This window comes from Nannobrachium achirus (assembly GCF_963921795.1).
Source record: "Nannobrachium achirus genome assembly, chromosome: 11".
In the NCBI taxonomy this organism is placed as follows: Eukaryota; Metazoa; Chordata; class Actinopteri; order Myctophiformes; family Myctophidae; genus Nannobrachium; species Nannobrachium achirus.
Genome location: NC_137820.1, coordinates 550,947 through 577,397, shown reverse-complemented (window position 1 = coordinate 577,397; position 26,451 = coordinate 550,947). Strand labels below are relative to the sequence as shown.

The 26,451-nt window shown below is 38.6% G+C and overlaps 3 protein-coding genes across 3 annotated transcripts in view; 1 reads left to right on the top strand and 2 right to left on the bottom strand.

Annotated features, from left to right (window-relative positions):
- On the top strand, positions 1-1,942 carry LOC308294638 (uncharacterized protein). Its single transcript, XM_080737394.1, has 2 exons — positions 1-673; positions 1,196-1,942. The coding sequence occupies exons 1-2, from the start codon at positions 38-40 to the stop codon at positions 1,934-1,936; spliced, it is 1,377 nt and encodes a 458-aa protein (XP_080593520.1). The 5' UTR covers positions 1-37; the 3' UTR covers positions 1,937-1,942.
- Positions 1,943-3,756: 1,814 nt separating this feature from the next.
- On the bottom strand, positions 3,757-6,398 carry LOC308293622 (putative nuclease HARBI1; the record flags this gene model as incomplete). Its single annotated transcript, XM_080736217.1, has 2 exons — positions 5,709-6,398; positions 3,757-4,688 (listed from the first exon to the last, which is right to left on the bottom strand). Exons 1-2 carry the CDS (start codon positions 6,037-6,039, stop codon positions 3,757-3,759), a joined length of 1,263 nt encoding a protein of 420 aa, XP_080592343.1. The 5' UTR covers positions 6,040-6,398.
- Positions 6,399-13,836: 7,438 nt separating this feature from the next.
- The window catches only part of LOC308293621 (long-chain fatty acid transport protein 2-like), a gene marked incomplete at both ends in the record, with an annotated part of 50,127 nt that continues 37,512 nt past the window's right edge, over positions 13,837-26,451 (bottom strand). The window contains 4 exons of the mRNA XM_080736216.1: positions 13,837-14,013; positions 21,353-21,483; positions 24,100-24,197; positions 24,863-25,061. Of these exons, the coding sequence (XP_080592342.1) occupies positions 13,837-14,013; positions 21,353-21,483; positions 24,100-24,197; positions 24,863-25,061 (605 nt within the window). The remainder of the gene's footprint in view (positions 14,014-21,352; positions 21,484-24,099; positions 24,198-24,862; positions 25,062-26,451) is intronic.

Sequence of the window (26,451 nt, the reverse complement as noted above, 5' to 3'; positions counted from 1 at the left end):
AAAAACAAACAGCTACTGAAAACACGTGAGTGAAGTCATGGAGAGCAAGAAGAAAAAAGATAAAAGTGAAAAAAGTGATAAAATTTTTATATGGACCGACGATGAGGTTGAGTTGCTGCTTAATATCGCCGTACAATACAAGGCCATGAGAGCACAAGAGAGTGTTGACTGGGATTCGTGTTACACAAAATATAACGACATCACAGAAGAGTTTCGGGAACAGTATCCTGATCCAGAGGAAGCTAAAAAGGTTGGGAAAGACTTTCCTCATTCACAGGACATGTTGACCAAGTCAATAATGGCGATCAAGTCAATAATATCGACCAAGCTCAAGAACATCAGATCAAAGTACCGCGAAGCCGTTGACAACGGGCGCCGAAGTGGACACGGTAGAGTGGTGATGCTGTACTACGAGCTCTGTGCGCTGCTTTGGGGTGGCTCTCCAGCTACATGTTCAATATCTTCTGGCATCGAGTCTTCAGACATTGACGTGGACCAGACCGACGGATCATCTGCCAGCGAGGGTCCTCCTGATACAGGACACGTTACGGATGGCACGTCTATTGATGGAGATGGGTCTACTGCTGGCACGTCTAGTGATGGAAATGGGTCTGCTGCAGACACTCCAGGAGTGTCTGCCTCGACCGTGAAGGACCGAAGGAACCTACTTCAAGTATGTTTGTGGTCCTAATACCGAATTACTATAATGATTTACTCTACTTTACTATTGTATGTAAAGTATATCTGATTAGAACATGCTGAAACATTTCGACAATACGGTCTAATATTTCTACAATTGCTAAAAGAAAAAAAAAAGTATATCCAGTCATTTTGGCGCATAAACAAGAATTTGAAGGTTAAAGTTAAGTCTGATAATGATGTACTGTGAATGTTCACATCATGTATACTTTACATTACTTAAGATCATTTTTAAAATATATATTTTTTAACATTTTGGACAAAATAGGCAATTTCGCATCAAGGTGCCCAGATGTCACTAGTGCCCACCTATCCTTTATTGGTTGATTAAAACATATATATTCTAAAATATGGAATACAATATGCTATTGCATTTTGCTCTTTGTTGGTTGTTTTTACAGACATAGGATATACAGTTATAGACTATTACAGTTCTATCTGCTTGTTTTGAAATTTATTTTCCATGTAACTAAAGTATTTTATTCTTCTATTCAAGGACAAACTTAAGGGCTACAGATACGACAAACTCAAGAGAAGGGTTCCATTGGAGAACGCTGCCCAAGAAGACCTAGAGGTGAAGAGGAGCATGCTGAAACTCATGGAAAAAGCAGAAACACAAAACACAGAGAATCTCAACAAAATAACCTCCAACATTGCACAGCTCACATCCGCAATCACTGGTGGAATTCATCTTTTGACCCAAATGATGCCCCTGCCTACTCAGCATCCATATTACGCACAACCTCAAAGTGGCACTTACATGCACATGCATAACCCTTACCCTCCATACCTACATAACCCATCACACATCTCACCTCCACAGCCAAATAACACACCACAACATCCCGATCCGTTCATTTTCACCCCACCATCCCATAACCCATCACGATCACACAACATGTCACCTCCACAGCCAAACACACCACAACATCCTGATCCGTTCATTTTCAACACACCATCACGATCACACAGCGTGTCACCTCCTCAGTCAAACACACCACAACATCCTGATCCGTTCATTTTCAACACACCATCACGATCACACAGCGTGTCACCTCCTCAGTCAAACACACCACAACATCCTGATCCGTTCATTTCCAACACACCATCCCCTAACCCATCACGATCACACAGCGTGTCACCTCCTCAGCCAAATAGCACCCAACATCCTACTCCGTTTTCCTACAGGCAGGCTCTGTTCCAAGATGACCAGAATGACCAATTTGAAAATTTGTAAAAATAACAGTTTCCGTTACATTTCAGTTTTTTGTTGCAGCCTAATGTTTTTGTTAAGCCTTCATTTTAGGCCATTTGTTATTTTAGATAATATTGCTCTGGAGGCATACTTTGTAATGGTTTTGGCATATTTGTTGCACATAATACCACATTGATTGTATAGTGTATACATATCCTATGTGGATGTTTACAGTTCTTTGGAATAAAACTTCAGTTGCACTTGCGTTCAGTTGCACTTGCGTTGAACAAAGACTGCATTGAATATAGTGTTAAAGTAAAATGTACTGTTTACATAGCCTATCCCATGTGGATGGAGAGTGAGACTGTTATAAGTCATTTTGCACTAAATGCCTGTTTAGTTTTGTTGCATTGCTATTACCACAACAGTTGACAGTCTGTACACACGAATAAAAAAAGGGTTTTCAATGCCAAATTTACTTTATTTTGTTTCAATCACAAATAAGTTGCCTTGGAAAAACTGTTCAGAGAAGTTACAAGGAAAAATGTATATTATAGTGTAGCATTACAATACTTTCACATCTGTGTGAAAACATCAGAAAAGAAAAAACGGACATGTATCATAACATTCAGCACAACACTTGTAATGTACAGTAGGAGCTGAGGCATTCCATTTTGTTTGATTCGGCTCGCAACCCCCAAAATAATCATATTTTAACCAGGGACCCCCCCACCGTGATGAACACTAAGAGTTGAGGCATTACATATTTTATACCACCGTTTCTATTGTGAAAATAGCAGATCTGCATGCTCACAACGTCTCGTGTTGCGAGGCGTTGTGAGCATGTAGATCGGCTATTTTCACAACTTCTGCCTCTAATTTTAGACAATTTTAATTTGTCATTTTAGAGGGATTAAAAAGTCCTTAAATTGTTACTTAAGAAATGTGCAGATACCCTCTATACACTTAAATTTTATGTTGGTTTGTTTACTGTTGAGTGAGAAAACATTCTTGCAATGCACACATTAGTGTGCATTAAGTAGTAATAGTAAAAGTAGTAATATTAAGTAGTAAGTAGTAGTAAGTAGTAATAGTAAGTAGTAATAATAAGTAAGTAGTAATAGTAAAAAATAGTAGGACCTCACACCCTGATAAACACTTGTAAAGTACAGTAGGAGCTGAGGCATTCCATTTTGTTTGATTCGGCTCCTCAGAAGAAGGCGTTGTGAGCATGTAGATCGGCTATTTTCACAACTTCTGCCTCTAATTTTAGACAATTTTAATTTGTCATTTTAGAGGGATTAAAAAGTCCTTAAATTGTTACTTAAGAAATGTGCAGATACCCTCTATACACTTAAATTTTATGTTGGTTTGTTTACTGTTGAGTGAGAAAACATTCTTGCAATGCACACATTAGTGTGCATTAAGTAGTAATAGTAAAAGTAGTAATATTAAGTAGTAAGTAGTAGTAAGTAGTAATAGTAAGTAGTAATAATAAGTAAGTAGTAATAGTAAAAAATAGTGGGACCTCACACCCTGATAAACACTTGTAAAGTACAGTAGGAGCTGAGGCATTCCTTTTTGTTTGATTCGGCTCCTCAGAAGAAGTAGTAAAGAAGTAGTAATAGTAAAAAATAAAATAAAAAAAAAGGCTGTTCCTACAGCCTTCAGTGGTTCTCAAACCTTTTCATGTAAAGGACCCCCAAAATTATTATAATTTGGCCATAATCCATCTGAAATAAGTTTGTTGCCAGGGGCCAGTTGCCATCCCAGAAGAGATGTGTTGTGCTTACAAAGTAAATAATAACATTTATATTGAAAAAATGAAATGAAAAAAAAAAAATAAAAAAAAAATAAAGGTTTTAAGGATCAAGGTATTTTGTCAAGACCCTCCTGACCCTCTTTCCCTCAGCCTCATTGCAGTCTGTTCTGTACTGGTTGTTCTGCATGGGAGGCTGGAATGCACTGTCAGATTCGCGAGCTAACGTCACACTGTGGTCATCAATGGTCTCCTTGCAGACCTCACAATAGTTATGGAGAACAAAACAAGCATAGATGACGTAAGGGAGGTCATTCAGGTTGATGTCCAGTTTCTTCTGAAGCGCTCCAAACCTGGCCTTCAATCGCCCAAAAGCACATTCAATGACCATTCGTCCGCTGCAAAGACACATGCCAAAGTACTGTTGTTGAGGGTTGCACCCACCGCTGGCATATTCCTTCATGAGGAAAGGCATTAATGGGTAGGCCGGGTCCCCAAGTAGGAATATAGGGATGGGGTCTTCCTCCTCCACAATCCTCTTTTTCAGGGCAGGGATGCGACCAGTCTTGAAATAATAATTTAATTTTGAATTCGCAAACACACGAGCATCGTGAACGCTCCCAGGCCATTTGACAACCACATCCATAAACTGGAAATTATAATTACACGTGCCTTGTACGTTGAGGGTGTATCTCCCTTTTCTGTTGATATATTCCACAGAGTTTTCCATGGGCTGTCTGATCTCGATGTGTGTGCCATCAACTGCTCCCAAGCACTGTGGTATACCATGGGCATGTTGAAACTGGCTAACAAGTTCTTCAGCTTCAGGTTCTGTGAAGGGCAGCCTGATGTACTGGGGGCCTAGATGGACAGTTATGGCTGTACAGACCTCCCTCACGATGTTGGAGACGCACTGTTTCGACAAGCCAAAGGAGTTTGCCGTCTTCCGCTGCCTCCCTTGGTCACTCAGGTAGTACAAGGTACAGGCCACCTTCTTCAACACGTCCACTGGAGCTCTCATCACCGTTGTTTCCCCTTCAAATCAAAATCAAATCACATTTATTTATAAAACACATTTTAAAAACAAACAAAGTGCTATACAGCAGGGGTCATCAATATTTCCATACACACGTGTGCATGTATGACACTATGGCATATTAGGAATCCCATGCATCACCTTTTCTTGTTTATTTTTATTCTATTTTGCTAGTTGCTAGTTTTTTGCACTATTAGGTTGTGTTAGTTTTTTAGTATTGACTGTTATGGTCACTTTGATTTGGGCACTGTATTATTTTGATAGTTTATGCTTTAAGACACTATGTATATACTATATATATTATTCGTTCCCTTTCCTGTTGTACCTTGCTCTTACTGTACTTACTGTACTCTGTTCTTGTTGTTTTCTTTTTCATACTTCTCTGTAACTTTGTAAATAACATTATACTGCTGTGCTGCCTCTGAGCAACACATTTTCCCCCTTGGGATAATAAAGGTATCTATCTATAACTAGTGGTTCTCAAATGTTTTATTTGCAAAGACCCCCATAACTCTTGAGAGTGTACAAATAGGTTCCATTTGTACCCCCATAACTCTATGGAACCAAACGGACCCTCCAAATGGATTTGGTTCCATTTGTACCCCCATAACTTTATCCATAGTTATGGGGGTACAAATGGAACCAAATAGACCCCTAGTTATGGGGGTACAAATACCCATTTGTACACGCAAGAGTTATGGGGGTCCATTTGGTTTCATTTGTACCCCCATAACTCTGAGAGTCACTCTGAGACAGTTATGGGGGTATAAATGGAACAAAATTTACCCTTTTTGGTTGCATTTGTACACTCTCAGAGTGATATATACCTGTTATGGTCATTCAGTACTAGCTATTTATGAGTTTCATTTGTCCGTGGCAAATATGACATTGAGACAACAAATATCCACTGCAAGCTAGCATGGGGAAGACCCATATACAGACTTTATCAGCTAAAGAAATACAAACAATAGTGAAAACATACAGAGACATAGGCCTACTGTGTGTAAGGCATAGCCTACCTTCGATGTAAGGACGGAGACACTCTGCCAAAGCAACGAGTGATGGTTTCGACATGCGGAAGTTTTCCTTCCACTCCTCCTCAACCACTAACCCTGCCACGAAATTGTCCCACCAGAGGCTGGTTCGACCAGGTCTGACCCAAAACTGCCGCCGCTTGCGGGCTTTGAACCGCGGACGCTGTGGACCGGTGTTCAGCAATATGGTGCGCATCATACGCCTTCTCGTCCCATTGAAGTGGTGGAGTTGGTGCAGCAGTGCCATGTTAATTTGGAGCACTCCCAAAAGTCCCAGAAGGGAAAGGAAAAAAGTAAAAAGCTTGGAAGGCGTCATGTTTGTTGTGATGATGATGATGATGAGTCGGCGGCGACTCTGCGTTGTTGTGACGTTCTGCCTGATGATGGTTGGAAATAAGCCAAGTGCTTTTCTAGGATCTCCTTAGTTGACCTTGTACCAGTGAACTGTACCGTCATGAAACTGTACCTTTTTCCTATGCAAACTTCTAATAAACTCTTCAAAACGCGAGGTTATTTGTTTTGAAGTTGTTGCTGCTGTTGTTGGCGCATGCTCACTGACAAGAGCTTCTTTTTTGAGGACGGTTGGCACCCATCTTTTTGGTGCATTGCTGCCATCTTCTGTTCTGGAAGAACACTACAGCGAATGCCAAAAGAATCAATGGGCATGCGCGAAGATTACGGTGATGTCATTGTCTTCAGAACTATCCGCCTATCTTGACTACACGGATCCAGTGAAGCGGATAGTTTTCAGTGTCTCCACTTATTTATCCGGATTGAAAACTATCCAGATTCACTGCCAAACTATCCAGCTTCGTGTGGCTACATGCCCCAACAGCACAAAAAAGTGTCTAGATATCAACAATCCAGCAACAATCCAGCTCCGTGTAGCTGGGGCCTAAGAGTCCTTAACCTTAATTGACGCTTCCTTCGCCAAACAGGAAGTGCCCTTCACCAAACAGGAAGTGCCTCTATAACTCATGAACCATTTGTCGTACAGACTCGCGGCTGGTGTCATAATTTTTTTTTTCTCAATTTTTTTTTCTAAAAAAATTTTTTTTCTCAAATTTTTTTTTTCTCAAAATGTTTTTTTCTCAAAAAAAATTTTTTCTCAAAATTTTTTTTTCTCAAAATTCTTTTTTTCTCAAAAAGATTTTTTTTTCTCAAACTTTTTTCTTCTCAAATTTTTTTTCTCAATTTTTTTTTCTCAATTTTTTTTTTCTCAATTTTTTTTCTCAATTTTTTTTTTCTCAAATTTTTTTTTCTCAAAAAATTTTTTTTCCCAAATTTTTTTTTTTGAGAAAAACTTTAAACTATCGTTAGAGTGCGACCCGTGATAACGGCCAAAAATGCGCCAAAACGCCACTAATTAGTCGAAATGGCTGACTTCCTGTTTGGTTTCTGATTGGCTGCTGGCCTTGTGACGTGGGTAGAGCTGCGAGGGCCCGGTCATTGCTGCTTGCAGCTTTAATTTAAATTGTAATTCTTTGTTAAATTGTAATTTAGGCGGGGACTTCCCATTGGTCCGAAGGTTCTCAATTCCGAAGGTCCATTGGTCCGAAGGTTCTCAATTCCGAAGGTTCTATATTCCGAAAATGGGCTCTTTACTCCGAAAACTGAATCCCATTGTTCCGAAGGTTCTCAATTCCGAAATCACCGGGGGGGTGACTGAAAGCGCTTTACCCTGTTTTAATCCATCCGATCTGATCGTGGGTATTGTGCCTTCGCCTCTGTTGCGCGGCACGCCTCGATCAGCCGATGCGCAAAATAAAAGAAAAAAGATCTATAAGTGGTAGCCCATAATGACCGTTATTGTGGCGATATCGCCAACATTCCCACTGGGCACGACTCTATGCATATAATAGACATGACAAGGTTCATAAGTTGACGCATTTGGAGCTGAATTATCAGTTAATATGCAACTATTTGTTTCAAAAAATGACACAATGTGACATAGTTCTCATATGCTTTACCAATGTATGTTTTCTCATGCCCAATAAAGCTCCTTTGAATACCCCCTTCTGTTTGACGTTTCTTTAAGCGTGGCTGTGGTTCGCTATTAAAGGCTTAAACTAAAGGCTTCGGGTTTCATGCAAACTCCAAATAATGTAATGGCCCATTGACCACGCACAGTGTCCTTGCTATGATTTTAAATAAAACACGTTTCTACTTTACACTGAGCTACCTTGGATCCTTTAAAAGATCTCCTTCTTATTATTTCACTCTTTTGAAACGCACAGCACCGTAAATTAACTTGGAATCTTTGTCCTGTAACTAGCAGCGCTTTTTCATCTTATCACATAACGTAGCCTAGTCTTACCATCTGATGAGGCTGAAGTGGCCTATGGATGAAATCTAGGCCTAGTGTCTCCATATTAGCCAGTAAAGGTGAGTGAGCAGTTGTTCAGTATAAGGGTTTATATGATATCATTTATATATTCAATAATATATATTTATTAGCCCCTGGTTGCGAGGTTGAATCTCATAATTTAACCTCTTATTTATACGTGCCCATTTATGGCGGCATTCACACGGGCACGTTTTATTGCGATTAAAACGAATCCTCTAACGTATTGTCGGAAAATACACAACGTTTGGACATGTGTGAAGACACATCCGTAGGCTATCTCAAATACAGGCAATATATAGAGCCATGTGCGGGTTAAATCCATAGTTATTTATAAAAGGTTAAATCCCCCTCCAGACCGTCCGCTCTCATTAGATTTCTGACCATTCTGGCCGCCTCCTCCCCTCATTGATTTAATTTCTGATCACCGCTCCCTCGATCGCACATATAGTGTATTATTTGTGAGGAGTTGCTCACAGTTAGATGAAAGGAAAGTGCCACTGGAGTCACTTGTATATCATATATAGGCTCTCTCTCTCTCTCTCTCTCTCTCTCTCTCTTGCTCTCTGCCAAATCATGTCCAAATGGAGACGCTTTACGCGTAGCGGAGCGCAGAGAGGGAGCCAGCGGAGGGCAAGACGAGAGAGAGAGAGAGAGAGAGAGAGAGAGAGAGAGAGAGAGAGAGAGAGAGACACGTTGACGTTGTCCTCTTCGTAGATATTCATATCTTGCTAAAGTAGGCCCATTTGCTGTCTGGTTAATTGCTGATAGATTTTGCGAGTCTCTCCCACCGCCGCATGGTTTTATTTTTTGATCGCCCCTATACGACCGTCGACCGCAGTCAGATAAATATTTGCGGGGGTCCTGACTCCTGGTTACATTGTGAGTTGAACTTGAAGAATTAATAAACACAGGGAGATGGAGGAGGCATTATTATGCAGCTTGGATACATAGCCTACATGTCCCGTGGACAGACGTGGACTCAGTGACTCCTTGTTTCGGATGACAATGTGCAAACATCAATTAAATATGCAAGAATGTGGCAACTTCACCACCTCCCATTCGCACGACTAAACTGAATTATATTTTGAGAATGTGGCCAGTCTAACGCGCAGTGGATCCATCGCATGAGAGACTTGCTTGCCAAAATAAGCTGATCTACAAGTTGTCAAGGCAGTGCGTACATGACCCGTTGTTAGCTTGTAGATCTGTCCATTTTGAGGAGTGATGACATGATATAGGTCACGTGAGACGTGTTGCGCCTTCTGCGAAAGATTTGTATGGTATTTCTCTCTGCTCAAGTCACAGGGCCTAATGCAAGGATGTCAAAATACGACTAGTTTTTATCTATGCGTGCATGTTTCCAGCTCAGGCTACTATTATAATCTATATGCTGCAGATTTAGTCCACAAATCCGCCTAACAAGAAATGGATGTGCATATGCTATAGGCCTACATATTTTATTAACATTTCACACGTTTTTTCTGTGTATGAGGGAGCTTTCCAAATTCTGTGCCCAAGCTGGCAGCGAGGCGTCCCCTGAATTGCTATTCATAATATAGACATTATATTATATAGGCCTAATTCTATATCCTGATCTATAAAACGTATAATAAAACATTTGGTTAATAATAGGTTTGACAAAGTACGTTGTCACTTTATATAACCATGATTATTCAATCTGCAGCATATAGATTATAATAGTGGCCTGAGTGCGCGATGGATCCACTGCGCGTTATAAATGGGCACGTATAAATAAGAGGTTAAATTATGAGATTCAACCTCGCAACCAGGCCAGGGCTAATAATTATAGGCTATATTATTGAATATATAAATGATATCATATAAACTCTTATACTGAACAATTGCTCACTCACCTTTACTGGCTAATATGGAGACACTATAGGCCTAGATTTCATCCATAGGCCACTTCAGCCTCATCAGATGGTAAGACTACGTTATGTGATAAGATGAAAAAGCGCTGTAGTTACAGGACAAAGGTTCCAAGTTAATTTACGGTGCTGTGCGTTTCAAAAGAGTGAAATAATAAGAAGGAGATCTTTTAAAGGATCCAAGGTAGCTCAGTGTAAAGTAGAAACGTGTTTTATTTAAAATCATAGCAAGGACACTGTGCGTGGTCAATGGGCCATTACATTATTTGGAGTTTGCATGAAACCCGAAGCCTTTAAGCCTTTAATAGCGAACCACAGCCACGCTTAAAGAAACGTCAAACAGAAGGGGGTATTCAAAGGAGCTTTATTGGGTATGAGAAAACATACTTTACATTGGCAAAGCAATTGTCAAAATAAAATGAAACCCTTAGAAAATGGGGACCATATGATCGAGAGCTATGTCGCATTGTGTCATTTTTTAAACAAATAGCTGCATATTAACTGATAATTCAGCTCCAAATGCGTCAACTTATGAACCTTGTCATGTCTATTGTATGCATAGAGTCGTGCCCAGTGGGAATGTTGGCGATATCACCACAATAGCGGTCATTATGGGCTACCACTTATAGATCTTTTTTCTTTTATTTTGCGCATCGGCTGATCGAGGCGTGCCGCGCAACAGAGGCGAAGGCACAATACCCACGATCGGATCGGATGGATTAAAACAGGGTAAAGCGCTTTCAGTCATTGTGACTGCCGAGGTTCTTTTTTTGTGTGCTCATTTCGGCGGCACCGGCACCATGGGAGAGCGCCGATTGACATCGCTGGCCCAATGAAACCCCGGTGATTTCGGAACAAAGAACCTTCGGAGCAATGGAATTCAATGTTCGGACCAATGGGCTGTCGGAACAATGAACCCTGGGCCCACGGAGCCCATTTTCGGAATATAGAACCTTCGGAATTTAGAACCGTCGGACCAATGCCATGGCACCATTTAGGCTATGCTTATTTTTTGTTACCTTAATTTGAAACTTCCATTAACTTTTATTTTGGTAGCTACAGCATTAATCCTATCCACATGGATATGGATAACGCAGATTTAACACTAAACAAGGCTCTAATTCGTTCTCCTGCTATACCACCAACATGTGGAACGCCCTTCCACAAGCCTTAAAGGAGAGCAAATCCCTAGCCTCCGTCTAGGCTAGGGATTTGTCACCTTCAGGCGGCTGCTACTCCAGACTTGTAAATAGACTAAGCCCCCGTCTGTTATTTTTATTATTTTCTTTCCTGCTTTTGTAATTGATATTATCCTATTTAAAGTACTGTGTTCTATCCGACTTTCAATGTTATATGAGATACATAAAGTGGTTCCTGTGTAAATAAGCCGTACAGCTTACTGGGATCTCCTTTTAGATGACCTTGTACCTGTGAACTGTGCTGTCATGAAACTGTACTTTTTTCTATTGCAAACTTCTAATAAACTCTTCAATCAATCAATCAATCAATCAATCAATTGATATGATTTATCATGTAATAGTTCCAGATATGACTGTATAGTGTATTGATCATATTCATATCATAATGGTTTATAATTTAATTATTGATCATATCATAATGGTTTATAATTTAATTATTGATGGTTTATAATTTAATTATTGATCATATCATAATGGTTTATAATTTAATTATTGATCATATCATAATGGTTTATAATTTAATTGTTGATCATATCATAATGGTTTATAATTTAATTGTTGATCATATCATAATGGTTTATAATGTAATTGTTGATCATATCATAATGGTTTATAATTTAATTATCGATCATATCATAATGGTTTATAATTTAATTATTGATCATATCATAATGGTTTATAATTTAATTATTGATCATATCATAATGGTTTATAATTTAATTATTGATCATATCATAATGGTTTATAATTTAATTGTGGGCTCGCCTATAAGGCGAGCACACTCTAGATATTGTCATTATTGTGGGCTCGCCTATAAGGCGAGCACACTTTAGATATTGTCATTATTTATCTATCAGGCAGGCATACTATATCAAGTTCTCCTCAAAACTTCGGTTCCTTTCTACTCCTACATACTTAGTGAGAAAATGAAAATAAAAACATCAATGTGTTCAGTTTACAGTGGCGAAGTGTGCTATTATTTTTTATAGCAATCGGCCAAATGGTGGCGCTGTAGGAAGCCTTCGAAAGTGCGATCTTTGAACAGGTATAGCTCATGCTGTGTTATACATACAGCCATGAAACCTGTATACACTTATGCGTCTCCTCATGCCGAACAACTTTTACCCTCTAACTTTTGACCTCTGACCTTTAGGTCTCCCACAATTCGGAATTATATGAAAAACAGTAAAAATATATCTCCTCCTGGAATTTTTGCGTTAAGCGTACAAAACTTTTTTCACATGAAATTTGGACCAATACGGTCAAACTGTCTGGTTGGATTTCTTTTAAAGTGAAATATAATTTTTTAATAATTCAATATATATTGCGGTTTTATGCAAATTATTCTTCGGCCTCTAAATCATACATGCAAAGTTACACGTTCATGGCATTTGGCAAAGATGTGGAGGGTTAGTCAAAGTATCACTGAAACCAATTTTATTCCAATCGGCCAAAGGGGGGGCGCTATACGAAGCGTCTGAAAATTCAAACTTCAAACGGGCGTTTCGTTTGAAGACATGCAACTTGTTACACGCGTGCTTTGACTCAAGCGGAAGACATCTGTGTCGTTGTTAAGTAAGCTCCGCCCTTCGATTTTCCGCCACTTTGAGCAGTTTGTAAAACGCGTAAACCCGCTTTTATTCTGGAATTTTCGCGTCACGTGCACAAAACTTTTTTTACGTGAACTTTGGACCGATATCTAAAGATCTGTCAGATCGGATTTCTTTAACATTGAAACATGCTTTTTTAAATAATTCAAACAATATTGCATTTTTATGCAAATTATTCTTCTGCCTCTAAAACATACAAGCAAAGTCACATTTTCATGACAAAATAGTGTAGAGGGTTAGTTCAAATATCACTGAAACCAATCTTACCCCAAATGGCCAAAGGGGGGCGCTATATAATTTTGAGCAGTTTGTAAAACGCTTAAACCCGTTTTTATTCTAGGATTTTTTTTGCAATTTGCATGAAACATTCTACACACAATCTAAGGACCTTTATCTAACATGCCTATGAAGTGCACACAAAAAAATTATAAAATAATAATAATAAATATAGCTGCAAGCAGCGATAAAGTGTCCAAAGCCAAAAACACCTCAAATCATGAACACAGCCTGGGATGAGTGTGAAATCTTGCAAGCACATTCCCAATAGGTCAAGGAACAGATACCAACCTTCTCACATTGGCCTGTTATAGCGCCACCAGCGGGTCAACTTTTGCATAACACATTTTTGGAACAAAATGGACCAATCTTTGACGTCAGTAACGTCAAAGAGAGCACTGCCTGCGATCTTGACATTTTGTGCTTTTATAGCCATTGTTTTCTGGCTTGAAGCGAGCCAACAATTGTTTCGAAGGAACAATATTTTTCTAGTTATTGATCATATCATAATGGTTTATAATTTAATTATTACCCATATCATAATGGTTTATAATGTAATTATTGATCATATCATAATGGTTTATAATTTAATTATTGATCATATCATAATGGTTTAGAATGTAATTCTTCCTGACAGAACGTCCTTGTGTTGATCCTTGGTAAAAGGAGTGTATAGTGTATAGTGTATTGTGTATAGTGTATAGGTTGTGTATAGTATTGTGTATAGACAGTGTATTGATCATATTCATATCATAATGGTTTATAATTTAATTATTGATCATATCAAAAGGTTTATAATTTAACTCTTCCTGACAGGACGTCCTGGTGTTGATCCTTGGTAAAAGGAATGTACTTCCTGTCTCTCTCAGACAGGAAGTAGAGCGGCTCAGTGATGACGTCAGGATCAAATCCTTCCTGCATCAACTTCACCTTCATCTGCTTGAAGGTCCCTGTCAGCTCCAGACTGTCCTATGAACACAAAACACAATGTTAATGAAGGTCCCTGTCAGCTCCAGACTGTCCTATGAACACAAAACATAATGTTAATGAAGGTCCCTGTCAGCTCCAGACTGTCCTATGAACACAAAACATAATGTTAATGAAGGTCCCTGTCAGCTCCAGACTGCCCTATGAACACAAAACACAATGTCACCTCTAGTCCTATGAACACAAAACACAATGTCAACTCTAGTCCTATGAACACGAAACACAATGTTAATGAAGGTCCCTGTCAGCTCCAGACTGTCCTATGAACACAAAACACAATGTTAATGAAGGTTCCTGTCAGCTCCAGACTGTCCTATGAACACAAAACACAATGTTAATGAAGGTCCCTGTCAGCTCCAGACTGTCCTATGAACACAAAACACAATGTCAACTCTAGTCCTATGAACACAAAACAAAATGTTAATGAAGGTCCCTGTCAGCTCCAGACTGTCCTATGAACACAAAACATAATGTTAATGAAGGTCCCTGTCAGCTCCAGACTGTCCTATGAACACAAAACACAATGTCACCCCTAGTCCTATGAACACAAAACACAATGTCAACTCTAGTCCTATGAACACAAAACACAATGTTAATGAAGGTCCCTGTCAGCTCCAGACTGTCCTATGAACACAAAACATAATGTTAATGAAGGTCCCTGTCAGCTCCAGACTGTCCTATGAACACAAAACACAATGTTAATGAAGGTTCCTGTCAGCTCCAGACTGTCCTATGAACACAAAACATAATGTTAATGAAGGTCCCTGTCAGCTCCAGACTGTCCTATGAACACAAAACACAATGTTAATGAAGGTTCCTGTCAGCTCCAGACTGTCCTATGAACACAAAACATAGTGTTAATGAAGGTCCCTGTCAGCTCCAGACTGTCCTATGAAAACAAAACACAATGTCACCTCTAGTCCTATGAATACAAAACACAATGTTAATGAAGGTTCCTGTCAGCTCCAGACTGTCCTATGAAAACAAAACACAATATCACCTCTAGTCCCATGAAAACAAAACACAATGTTAACTTTAGTCCTATGAACACAAAACACAATGTCAACACTAGTCCTATGAACACAAAACATAATGTCACCTCTAGTCCTATGAACACAAAACACAATGTCACCTCTAGTCCTATGAACACAAAACATAATGTCACCTCTAGTCCTATGAACACAAAACATAATGTCACCTCTAGTCCTATGAACACAAGACATAATGTCAACTCAGTCCTATGAACACAAAACACAGTGTCACCTCTAGTCCTATGAACACAAAACACAATGTCACCTCTAGTCCTATGAACACAAAACATAATGTCACCTCTAGTCCTATGAACACAAAACATAATGTCACCTCTAGTCCTATGAACACAAAACATAATGTCAACTCAGTCCTATGAACACAAAACACAACGTCAACTCTAGTCCTATGAACACAAAACATAATGTCACCTCTAGTCCTATGAACACAAAACATAATGTCAACTCTAGTCCTATGAACACAAAACACAACGTCAACTCTAGTCCTATCAACACAAAACATAATGTCAACTCAGTCCTATGAACACAAAACACAGTGTCACCTCTAGTCCTATGAACACAAAACATAATGTCACCTCTAGTCCTATGAACACAAAACATAATGTCAACTCAGTCCTATGAACACTAAACACAACGTCAACTCTAGTCCTATGAACACAAAACATAATGTCACCTCTAGTCCTATGAACACAAAACATAATGTCAACTCTAGTCCTATGAACACAAAACACAACGTCAACTCTAGTCCTATGAACACAAAACATAATGTCACCTCTAGTCCTATGAACACAAAACATAATGTCAACTCTAGTCCTATGAACACAAAACACAACGTCAACTCTAGTCCTATGAACACAAAACATAATGTCAACTCAGTCCTATGAACACAAAACACAGTGTCACCTCTAGTCCTATGAACACAAAACATAATGTCACCTCTAGTCCTATGAACACAAAACATAATGTCAACTCAGTCCTATGAACACTAAACACAACGTCAACTCTAGTCCTATGAACACAAAACATAATGTCACCTCTAGTCCTATGAACACAAAACATAATGTCAACTCTAGTCCTATGAACACAAAACACAACGTCAACTCTAGTCCTATGAACACAAAACATAATGTCACCTCTAGTCCTATGAACACAAAACATAATGTCAACTCTAGTCCTATGAACACAAAACACAACGTCAACTCTAGTCCTATGAACACAAAACATAATGTCAACTCCCCCCCCCCCCCCCCCCCCCCCCTCGAAGTCCCCAGGGCCAAGCGGCCTTCTCTGTGTCCGCCCCCACCCTCTGGAATGATCAGAGACGCCCCTCCCTCCCTGAAAACCCATCTGTTTAGAACTGCCTTCCCCAGTTGATCTTTAACTAGTTGTGGTTTTGTTGTTTTTGTTTTTAATGTTTCATTGTGTTTATCTCTTGTTGCACTTTACTATTTTAGTCTTGTTCCTAATAGTGGGGTGCCTGGACACTCAGTCATTTTAAATTTGTGTGAAAGTTTATTTTTCACTTCCAATTTGTAGATTATGGTCTATAGAACAATTTTGGTTCGAGTGTCAAGACAGTAGATTGAAGAAAAATATATTTTTTGCCCTATTTCCAAAATGACCAAAATCGGAATTGTGTTTTTTGAACAATGTCTTAGTTTTATATATGTTTTATTGCTATATCAAGTCAATACTGTGTGAGGAATCAATTGGAGTCAAATGTTTGTTTTGAATATTCTGGTATTGTATGATATTTCACACAAATGAGACAATAACATGGTTATTACACTCATACACAACAATACAGTTACACTATTTTTTCCCCCTGTACCACAATATAGTGCCATTGGATTTAACAACTGCTAGAACAATATTTTAACAAAGAAAAAATAAATCTAATACACATATATACAGTCTGTTCTGGTCTAGCTAGTTCTCACAAGTACATTTGCACAGACGTGTGCATTTCAACTTTTATTTCACGCAACTGCACAGAGTGCAGGTTGGCATACAAGCACGTTTACAATGCACTTCACACTTTAATATATCCTTGGCAAGGGGCAGAGTGGTCCAAATGGGGCCACTAATCCCATAATCAGTGGGACTGTGGACGGGCATCATGGACCTGAATGAATGAATGATATAGTACTACAATACATATTCAAGTAGATACATAGTTTTGTGCTGTCGCCCAGGTGCTTGCTTGGAAGACACTTCTGTTCAGATGTTGTTCCAAAGCATCAGTTGGGGGGGGGATCCTTTCCACGTCCGTAGTTTTATGTGAGAATTGTGTCATTCGAACATGATCAACATCATTGCCCACTTTTTTCAGCCTTGGAGATGCTTGTGTTGGGAGTGTCAGCGAGGGTTACAAATTCTTCCATGAGGGATGGCACTTTGCGCATCACCTTGTTGCAGGATCGCTTACCCTGCCATGGATTTGAATGACGATGTGCTGTCTGAGCCAGTGAATGCATGGATAGAGCCATGGCCTTGCATGTTGTCATGCCCAGGTTTGTGGCGATGGTATGGCCTTGCATGTTGTCATGCCCAGGTTTGTGGCGATGGTATTCAAGGAGATCATTCTAGTAATCTTTCCAGCGTTGAAGGAGATCCAGATTTCCGCGGCCGCATTCAGAGCCTGGATGTGATTTCTTTTGAGGAGGTTTCTGTTCAGGAGGAGTTAGGTGTGCCAATTGTTTATGTCCACCACGTTGGAAACAGTCCACCAATGGATCAATGCAACCATGAGGAAGCTGACACTTGTGTCCTAGTAGGCCTACATCTTCTCTATGCACTCCAAACATCATCACTTGGGATGGTGCATACTGGAGACACAGATGTTGTTGTAGTGCTTCTGTGTAATTTTCATCACATCCAGGCTCTGAATGCGGCCGTCTCTCTGTGCTGACATGTGAACTCTTGCTGATGTTGAGCACTACACGTAGCATTCTGGTGTAGCACCCGTCTAGAGACTTCTGCAGAGCAAGGTCCAGCATTCACTGCCATATAGGAGAACAGACTCTACCGTCACATAGAAGAAGCTGAGTTTGGTTTGTCGAGGGAGGTTGGAGTTCCATACACTAGCCATGCCATTAAGGGCCCTTCATGCAAGTGCCTTCCTCACTTAAAGATCTTGCTCTGTTGAGTCGACCTATGAGCCCAGGTACTTGAAGTCCTTGTCCTCCTTCAGAGCAGTGCCTCCTGTTGTTGTGAGAGGTGGATGTTCTGTTTGGATGTTATTGGTGGTCACCTCAGTTTTCTTGGCATTCAGCTGAAGGCCAACCTTGGCACTAGGGATGGCCAAATGGAGATTTTTTCTTAACCGATAACCGAAAGGCCTTATCAGTTAATTAACCGTTAACCGTTAAGGAAATGTGTTAAAAAATGCGCTATTTTAGCGATTTAAAAAAGGAAAATACACCCGTTTTTCCCCATAATAAAGTGCCATATTTACACATTACAAACAATAAAACTAGGAGAAACAAGAATACAAATGTTTTCTAAAAGAAATGTGTTTTTACAAAGAAACAGTGGGATTGAAATGATCAGTCTGTAATGTGATGCGCTTTCGCCAGGCACGTGCGCACATACAGCAAAGGGGGCTGGAGCCCTTAACTTTTATCAACAGAATTGTCCACCAAAAGGCCCTTCAGCCCATGCCTCTCTAGCATTCTGTGCACTCCCTGGATATCGCCTAACAAAACACCCGCAGCGAGATGCTCGCATGTAGAGCAATAACTTTCAATCGTATGACTTTTGGAGTGGTTGAATCAGCAAAACGTGATGAACCTGCTGATGCAGCGATCATTGAATTTGCGACTCTGAGCTCAGCTTTGTTATTTTCGCATATCCTACTGTAACCAAGACGACTTTAGCGTTCCTCACGTCATCAACATGTAACATTAGAAAGTTGTGTTTTAAGCTCTTCTTAAACGGGATTCAATGTGACGACGGGGGTCTGTTTTGTAAAATCCAATCGACGACACCACGACGGAGCATGTTGAACAAGTCAGCGTGTACGACTCCAAATCAAGCAGCGTCGCAGACTCGCAGTTGCGTGAATGCATGGATGTTACGCAGACATTGGTGTCCCAGAAATGTGTGACCACAGCGCGTATAGTTGCATGGTTGATGACTTGATGTTGCGTAGATATTGGTGTACGGGGCTTTTGGTGTGACACATGGGTTGATTTCCTTTTTCTTTTCTTTTTTATCGGTCAAAATTGACCGTTAGTGCTTACCGGTAACCAATTTCTTATCGGTTTAACGGTAACGGTTAACCGTTGGCCATCCCTACTTGGCACACTCTGACTCCACTCTGCTCAAGAGCTCCTGTGCTTGCTCTACGTGGTTGGAGAGTAGGCTGATGTCATCCGCGTAGTCTAGTTCTGTCAAGACTACTGCAGGGTGCTGTCTTGAGGCCAAGATCCTGCTCTTGTCCACTGATGGCCTTCCTGAGCGCATACTTCAGGACTAGGGTGTCTCCTTGCAGTACCCCAGCCAGGATGTCAAACTCCTCAGTGTTGCCATCTGGGGTCACCACCTTGGCCCGTGTTCCTGCATACATGGTCTCTATTGCCCGGAGTAGGTTGGGAGGGACACCGTAGGCCTTCAGGATCTTCATCATGGTGCCTCTGTGTATTGAGTCAAAAGCCTTTTTGAAGCCAATAAAGCACAATACAGCCGTCAGGTTGTTCTTCTTCAACTCCTCGATTAGTCTCCTCAAGGCCAAGATCTGGGCTACTGTGGTTCTCTCCTCTCGAAAGCCGTTTTGGTTTTCCCTCAGGTGAGGGTCGATGTCATGCCGAATCCGGTTTAGTATCAGCTGTGGAAATCTGGATCTCCTTCAAAGCTGTAAAGACTACTAGAATGATCTCCTTGTATACCATCGCCACAAACCTGGGCATGACAACATGCAATGGCATGGTTCTCTTCCATGCATTCACTGGCTCAGACAGCACATCGTCATTCAAATTCAAGGGTAAGCGATCCTGCTGCAAGGTGATGCGAAAAGTGCCATCCCTCATGGAGGAATCTGTAACCCTCGCCGACACTCCAACATAAGCATCTCCAAGGCTGAAAAAACTGGCGACAAACTTTGTCTGTAGGCTGTACCCTGATGACTCAAATGAGGGCAATGATGTTTCTCACAGAAAACTAGGAATGTGGAAATAATTCCACCCCCAACTGATGCTAAAATCACACAAAGCAGTACACAGTATCTCTATAGTCATGTCATCAACATAGATCAGTCCCATTTCCCATATTCCCTCCTGATTGGCTACCTTTGCCTTCTAAAGTTTGTGTATGCGACATGATGGTCGCTTATCTCCCGATTAGGGAGTCTTACTGGTTCATTCAGGTCCATGATGCCCGTCCACAGTCCCACTGATTATGGGATTAGTGGTCCCATTTGGACCACTCTGCCCCTTGCCAAGGATATATTAGAGTGTGAAGTGCACTTGTAAAAGTGCTTGTATGCCAACCTGCACTCGTTGCAGTTACATGAAAGAAAAGTTGAAATGCACAGATCTGTGCAAATGTAGGCCTACTTGTGCAAACTAGCTAAACCAGATCAGACTGTATGTATGTGTTAGATATTTTTTTTGTCTTTGTTAAAATATTGTTCTAGTTGTTGTTAAAGCCAATGGCACTATATTGTGGTACAGGAAAAAGATGTAACTGTATTGTTTTGTATGAGTGTAATAACCATGTTATTGTCTCATTGTGTGAAATATCATATAATACCATAATATTCAAAACAAAGATTTGACTCCAATTGACTCCTCACACAGTATTGACTTGATATAGCAATAAAAAAAAATATATTACACAGCAATTGTGGGAAAACTAAGACACTGTTCAAAAAACACAATTCCGATTTTGGTCATTTTGGAAATAGGGCAAAAAATATATTTTTCTTCAATCTACTGTCTTGACACTCGAACCAAAATTGTTCTATAGACCATAATCTATCACACAAATGTAAAATGAAAACCTAAAATTACATGTAGACGGAACCCTACTATAATGAAGTTATTGCTTTTATTGCTTCCCCCCCCCCACCCACCCACACACACACACACACACACACACACACACACACACACACACACACACACACACACACACACACACACACACACACACACACACACACACACACACACACACACACACACACACACACACACACACACACGTAACGTGACTTTGAGTACTCAGAAAAGCACTATATAAATCCCAAATATTAATATTTGGGATTTTACCTTGACTCTAATGAAGCGAGGTCTTGCGTAGGCAGGGATGAAGTTCTCCACATGGTTGAATAATCCAACACAGTCCAGTGAGTGTCCTTCTGTCAGGGTGACCGCTGCCATACCAATACGACCCTCATGACCTGTTAGGATACATTATATATACATTAATATACAGTTATTATTACATTAATATACAGTTATTATTACATTAATATACAGTTATTATCACTCTGACCCTTCTGTCAGGGTGACCGCTGCCATACCAATACGACCCTCATGACCTGTTAGGATACATGATATATACATTAATATACAGTTATTATCACTCTGATCCTTCTGTCAGGGTGACCGCTGCCATACCAATACGACCCTCATGACCTGTTAGTTAATATACAGTTATTATATCATGTTATTATACATTAATATACAGTTATTATATCATGTTATTATACATTAATATACAGTTATTATCACTCTGATCCTTCTGTCAGGGTGACCGCTGCCATACCAATATGACCCTCATGACCTGGGTACATTAAACAGAAGGTAAGGTCACTGCTCTGCCCTCCTGACCTATAGGGTACATTAAACAGAAGGTAAGGTCACTGCTCTGCCCTCCTGACCTATAGGGTACATTAAACAGAAGGTAAGGTCACTGCTCTGCCCTCCTGACCTATAGGGTACATTAAACAGAAGGTAAGGTCACTGCTCTGCCCTCCTGACCTATAGGGTACATTAAACAGAAGGTAAGGTCACTGCTCTGCCCTCCTGACCTATAGGGTACATTAAACAGAAGGTAAGGTCACTGCTCCCTCCTGACCTATAGGGTACATTAAACAGAAGGTAAGGTCACTGCTCCCTCCTGACCTATAGGGTACATTAAACAGAAGGTAAGGTCACTGCTCTGCCCTCCTGACCTAGGTACATTAAACAGAAGGTAAGGTCACTGTCAGCGTGAACATCAAAATGTTATTTTTAAAAGGTTAGGCCAACACGGCTTCATGGTCATGATTCACTGCCATCCTGGATGGCTTGGTTCTAGGCTTAACATAATTGTTATAAATATTTTTGTGAAAGTTTATGAGGAAATGAAAAGGAGATTTTCTTTTTTTTTTCTTTTTTTTGTGGAACCAGTAAACCACGCCCACCGCGATGCTCTATAAACATCTGGACTATAAACATCTGGACTGTAAACATCGGGACTGTAAACATCTGGACTGTAAACATCGGGACTGTAAACATCTGGACTGTATAGCTTATTGTGTTCTTGGACCAGGGCAGGTTGTTATTGTAATTACCCTAGTGTACCAGTAGGGGTCGTGTAATGTCCGTGTTTCTAAGATGTCGTTCAGCTCACTGGTGTGTCTGGGACACTTCCTACTGTACTTCATTTGTTGCTATTGTTACTATTATAATGTCCATAATGTAAGTACATTCATACATAATACTGTATTTAATCATTACTATTATAATGTCCATAATGTAATTACATTATACTGTATTTAATCATTACTATTATAATGTCCATAATGTAATTACATTATACTGTATTTAATCATTACTATTATAATGTCCATAATGTAAGTACATTATACTGTATTTAATCATTACTATTATAATGTCCATAATGTAAGTACATTCATACATAATACTGTATTTAATCATTACTATTATAATGTCCATAATGTAATTACATTATACTGTATTTAATCATTACTATTATAATGTCCATAATGTAAGTACATTATACTGTATTTAATCATTACTATTATAATGTCCATAATGTAAGTACATTATACTGTATTTAATCATTACTATTATAATGTCCATAATGTAAGTACATTCATACATAATACTGTATTTAATCATTACTATTATAATGTCCATAATGTAAGTATATTCATACATAATACTGTATTTAATCATTACTATTATAATGTCCATAATGTAAGTACATAATACTGTATTTAATCATTAATATTATAATGTCCATAATGTAAGTACATTCATACATAATACTGTATTTAATCATTAATATTATAATGTCCATAATGTAAGTACATTCATACATAATACTGTATTTAATCATTACTATTATAATGTCCATACTGTAAGTACATTCATACATAATACTGTATTTAATCATTAATATTATAATGTCGATAATGTAAGTACATTCATACATAATACTGTATTTAATCATTAATATTATAATGTCCATAATGTAAGTATATTCATACATAATACTGTTTTTAATCATTACTATTATAATGTCCATAATGTAAGTACATAATACTGTATTTAATCATTACTATTATAATGTCCATAATGTAAGTACATTATACTGTATTTAATCATTACTATTATAATGTCCATAATGTAAGTACATTATACTGTATTTAATCATTACTATTATAATGTCCATAATGTAAGTACATTATACTGTATTTAATCATTACTATTATAATGTCCATAATGTAAGTACATAATACTGTATTTAATCATTACTATTATAATGTCCATAATGTAAGTACATTCATACATAATACTGTATTTAATCATTACTATTATAATGTCCATAATGTAAGTACATTCATACATAATACTGTATTTAATCATTACTATTATAATGTCCATAATGTAAGTACATTATACTGTATTTAATCATTACTATTATAATGTCCATAATGTAAATATATTCCACTGATATGACCTTACCAGCTACTTTAACCTTTGACCTTTAACCCTGACCTTACCTGCTACTTTGACCCCGTAGACGTTAGCCTCTCTTATAGACGGAGCGGCGGTGAGGACATCTGACACCTCATTGGTGGAAACATTCTCTCCTTTCCACCTGAAACACACAGAACACATCAACACTATATTATAATAATATATTCTATATTATTATAATATTATATATATTATATTATTCATGGTTCATGAACCATGGTGAGAATGTCTGCTACCTCCATGTGTTGTGAACCATGGTGAGAATGTCTGCTACCTCCATGTGTTGTGAACCATGGTGAGAATGTCTGTTACCTCCATGTGTTGTGAGCTTGTAGACCGGCAGTTTTTTTGACAGAGAGAGTGAAAAAAAGACTGTATCAAGTACGTATCTTGCCAGTAATACTACCTAAATCGGGAGATAAGCACCCGTCAGGTTGCATAGACAAACTATAGAAGGCAATGGTAGCCAATCAGGAGGGAGTATGGGAAATGGGACAGATCCATGTTGATGACATGACTGTAGAGATACTGTGTACCGCTTTGCGTGATTTTAGGGTAAAATCTGTAGGAGCAGTGTCCAAAAATGTGTCTTGCAAGAATCGGCCTCATGGTGGCGCTAGAAGAGGGCCATGTTAGAAATGATATGATATGATATGATATGATATAGTACTTTATTGTCAGTTCACACTGAAATTTGTCTTGCGACACAGCAGCCATGTATGCGACACATACCATATATACAAACATTTAACACATGGTTAGGGTTAGGGTTAGGGTGCATCCTACCTGAAGGTGTCTCCGATGCGGTCGGTGAAGTAGATGAATCCGTCCTGGTCGATGAGCAGCAGATCTCCGGTGTTGAAGAAAACGTCTCCTTTCTGGAAGACGTCTCTGAGCCTCTTCTTCTCCGTCTGCTCCAGATCTCCAGCGTAGCCCGAGAACGGAGTCTTCACCGTGATCTGAGAGACCATGAGGCCCGCCTCCCCTGATCAATACATATAGATTAATCTGATCAATACATTAAATATAGATTATTAATAATAATCTGCTCCAGAACTCCAGCGTAGCCCGAGAACGGAGTCTTCACCGTGATCTGAGAGACCATGAGGCCCGCCTCCCCTGATCAATACATATAGATTAATCTGATCAATACATTAAATATAGATTATTAATAATAATCTGCTCCAGATCTCCAGCGTAGCCCGAGAACGGAGTCTTCACCGTGATCTGACTCACCATGAGGCCCGCCTCCCCTGATCAATACATATAGATTATATATGTGATCAATACATTAAATATAGATTATTAATAATAATCTGCTCCAGATCTCCAGCGTAGCCCGAGAACGGAGTCTTCACCGTGATCTGACTCACCATGAGGCCCGCCTCACCTGATCAATACATATAGATTAATCTGATCAATACATAGAGATTATATATCCCATCAATACATATAGATTATATATGTGATCAATACATATAGATTATATATCTGATCAATACATATAGATTATATATATGATCAATACATATAGATTTTATATCTGATCAATACATACAGATTATATATATGATCATACATATAGATTATATATCCTATCAATACATATAGATTATATATCTGATCAATACATATATGATCAATACATATAGATTATATATCCTATCAATACATATAGATTATATATCTGATCAATACATATATGATCAATACATATGGATTATATATCCTATCAATACATATAGATTATATATCCTATCAATACATATAGATTATATATCTGATCAATACATATATGATCAATACATATAGATTATATATCCTATCAATACATATAGATTATATATCTGATCAATACATATAGATTATATGTGATCAATACATATATATTATATATGTGATCAATACATATAGATTATATACCTGATCAATACATATATATTATATATCTGATCAATACATATAGATTATATACCTGATCAATACATATAGCTTATATATCTGATCAATACATATAGATTATATATCCTATCAATACATATAGATTATATATCTGATCAATACATATAGATTATATATGTGATCAATACATATATATTATATATGTGATCAATACATATAGATTATATATCTGATCAATACATATAGATTATATATCTGATCAATACATATAGATTATATATCCTATCAATACATATAGATTATATATCTGATCAATACATATAGATTATATATCTGATCAATACATATAGATTATATATGTGATCAATACATTAAATATAGATTATTAATAAATAAACAATACCAGGATGTTCAGTACCTTTCTAAACCAGTAAGACTCCCTAAGCGACCGTCAGGTCGCATCATGATTTGAG

Bases quoted from the DNA above. Each gene is read 5' to 3' on its own strand.
- LOC308294638 (XM_080737394.1), top strand. From the start codon at position 38: ATGGAGAGCAAGAAGAAAAAAGATAAAAGTGAAAAAAGTGATAAAATT. The intron at 674-1,195 runs GTATGTTTGTGG...CTTCTATTCAAG, and splicing joins ACCGAAGGAACCTACTTCAA to GACAAACTTAAGGGCTACAG.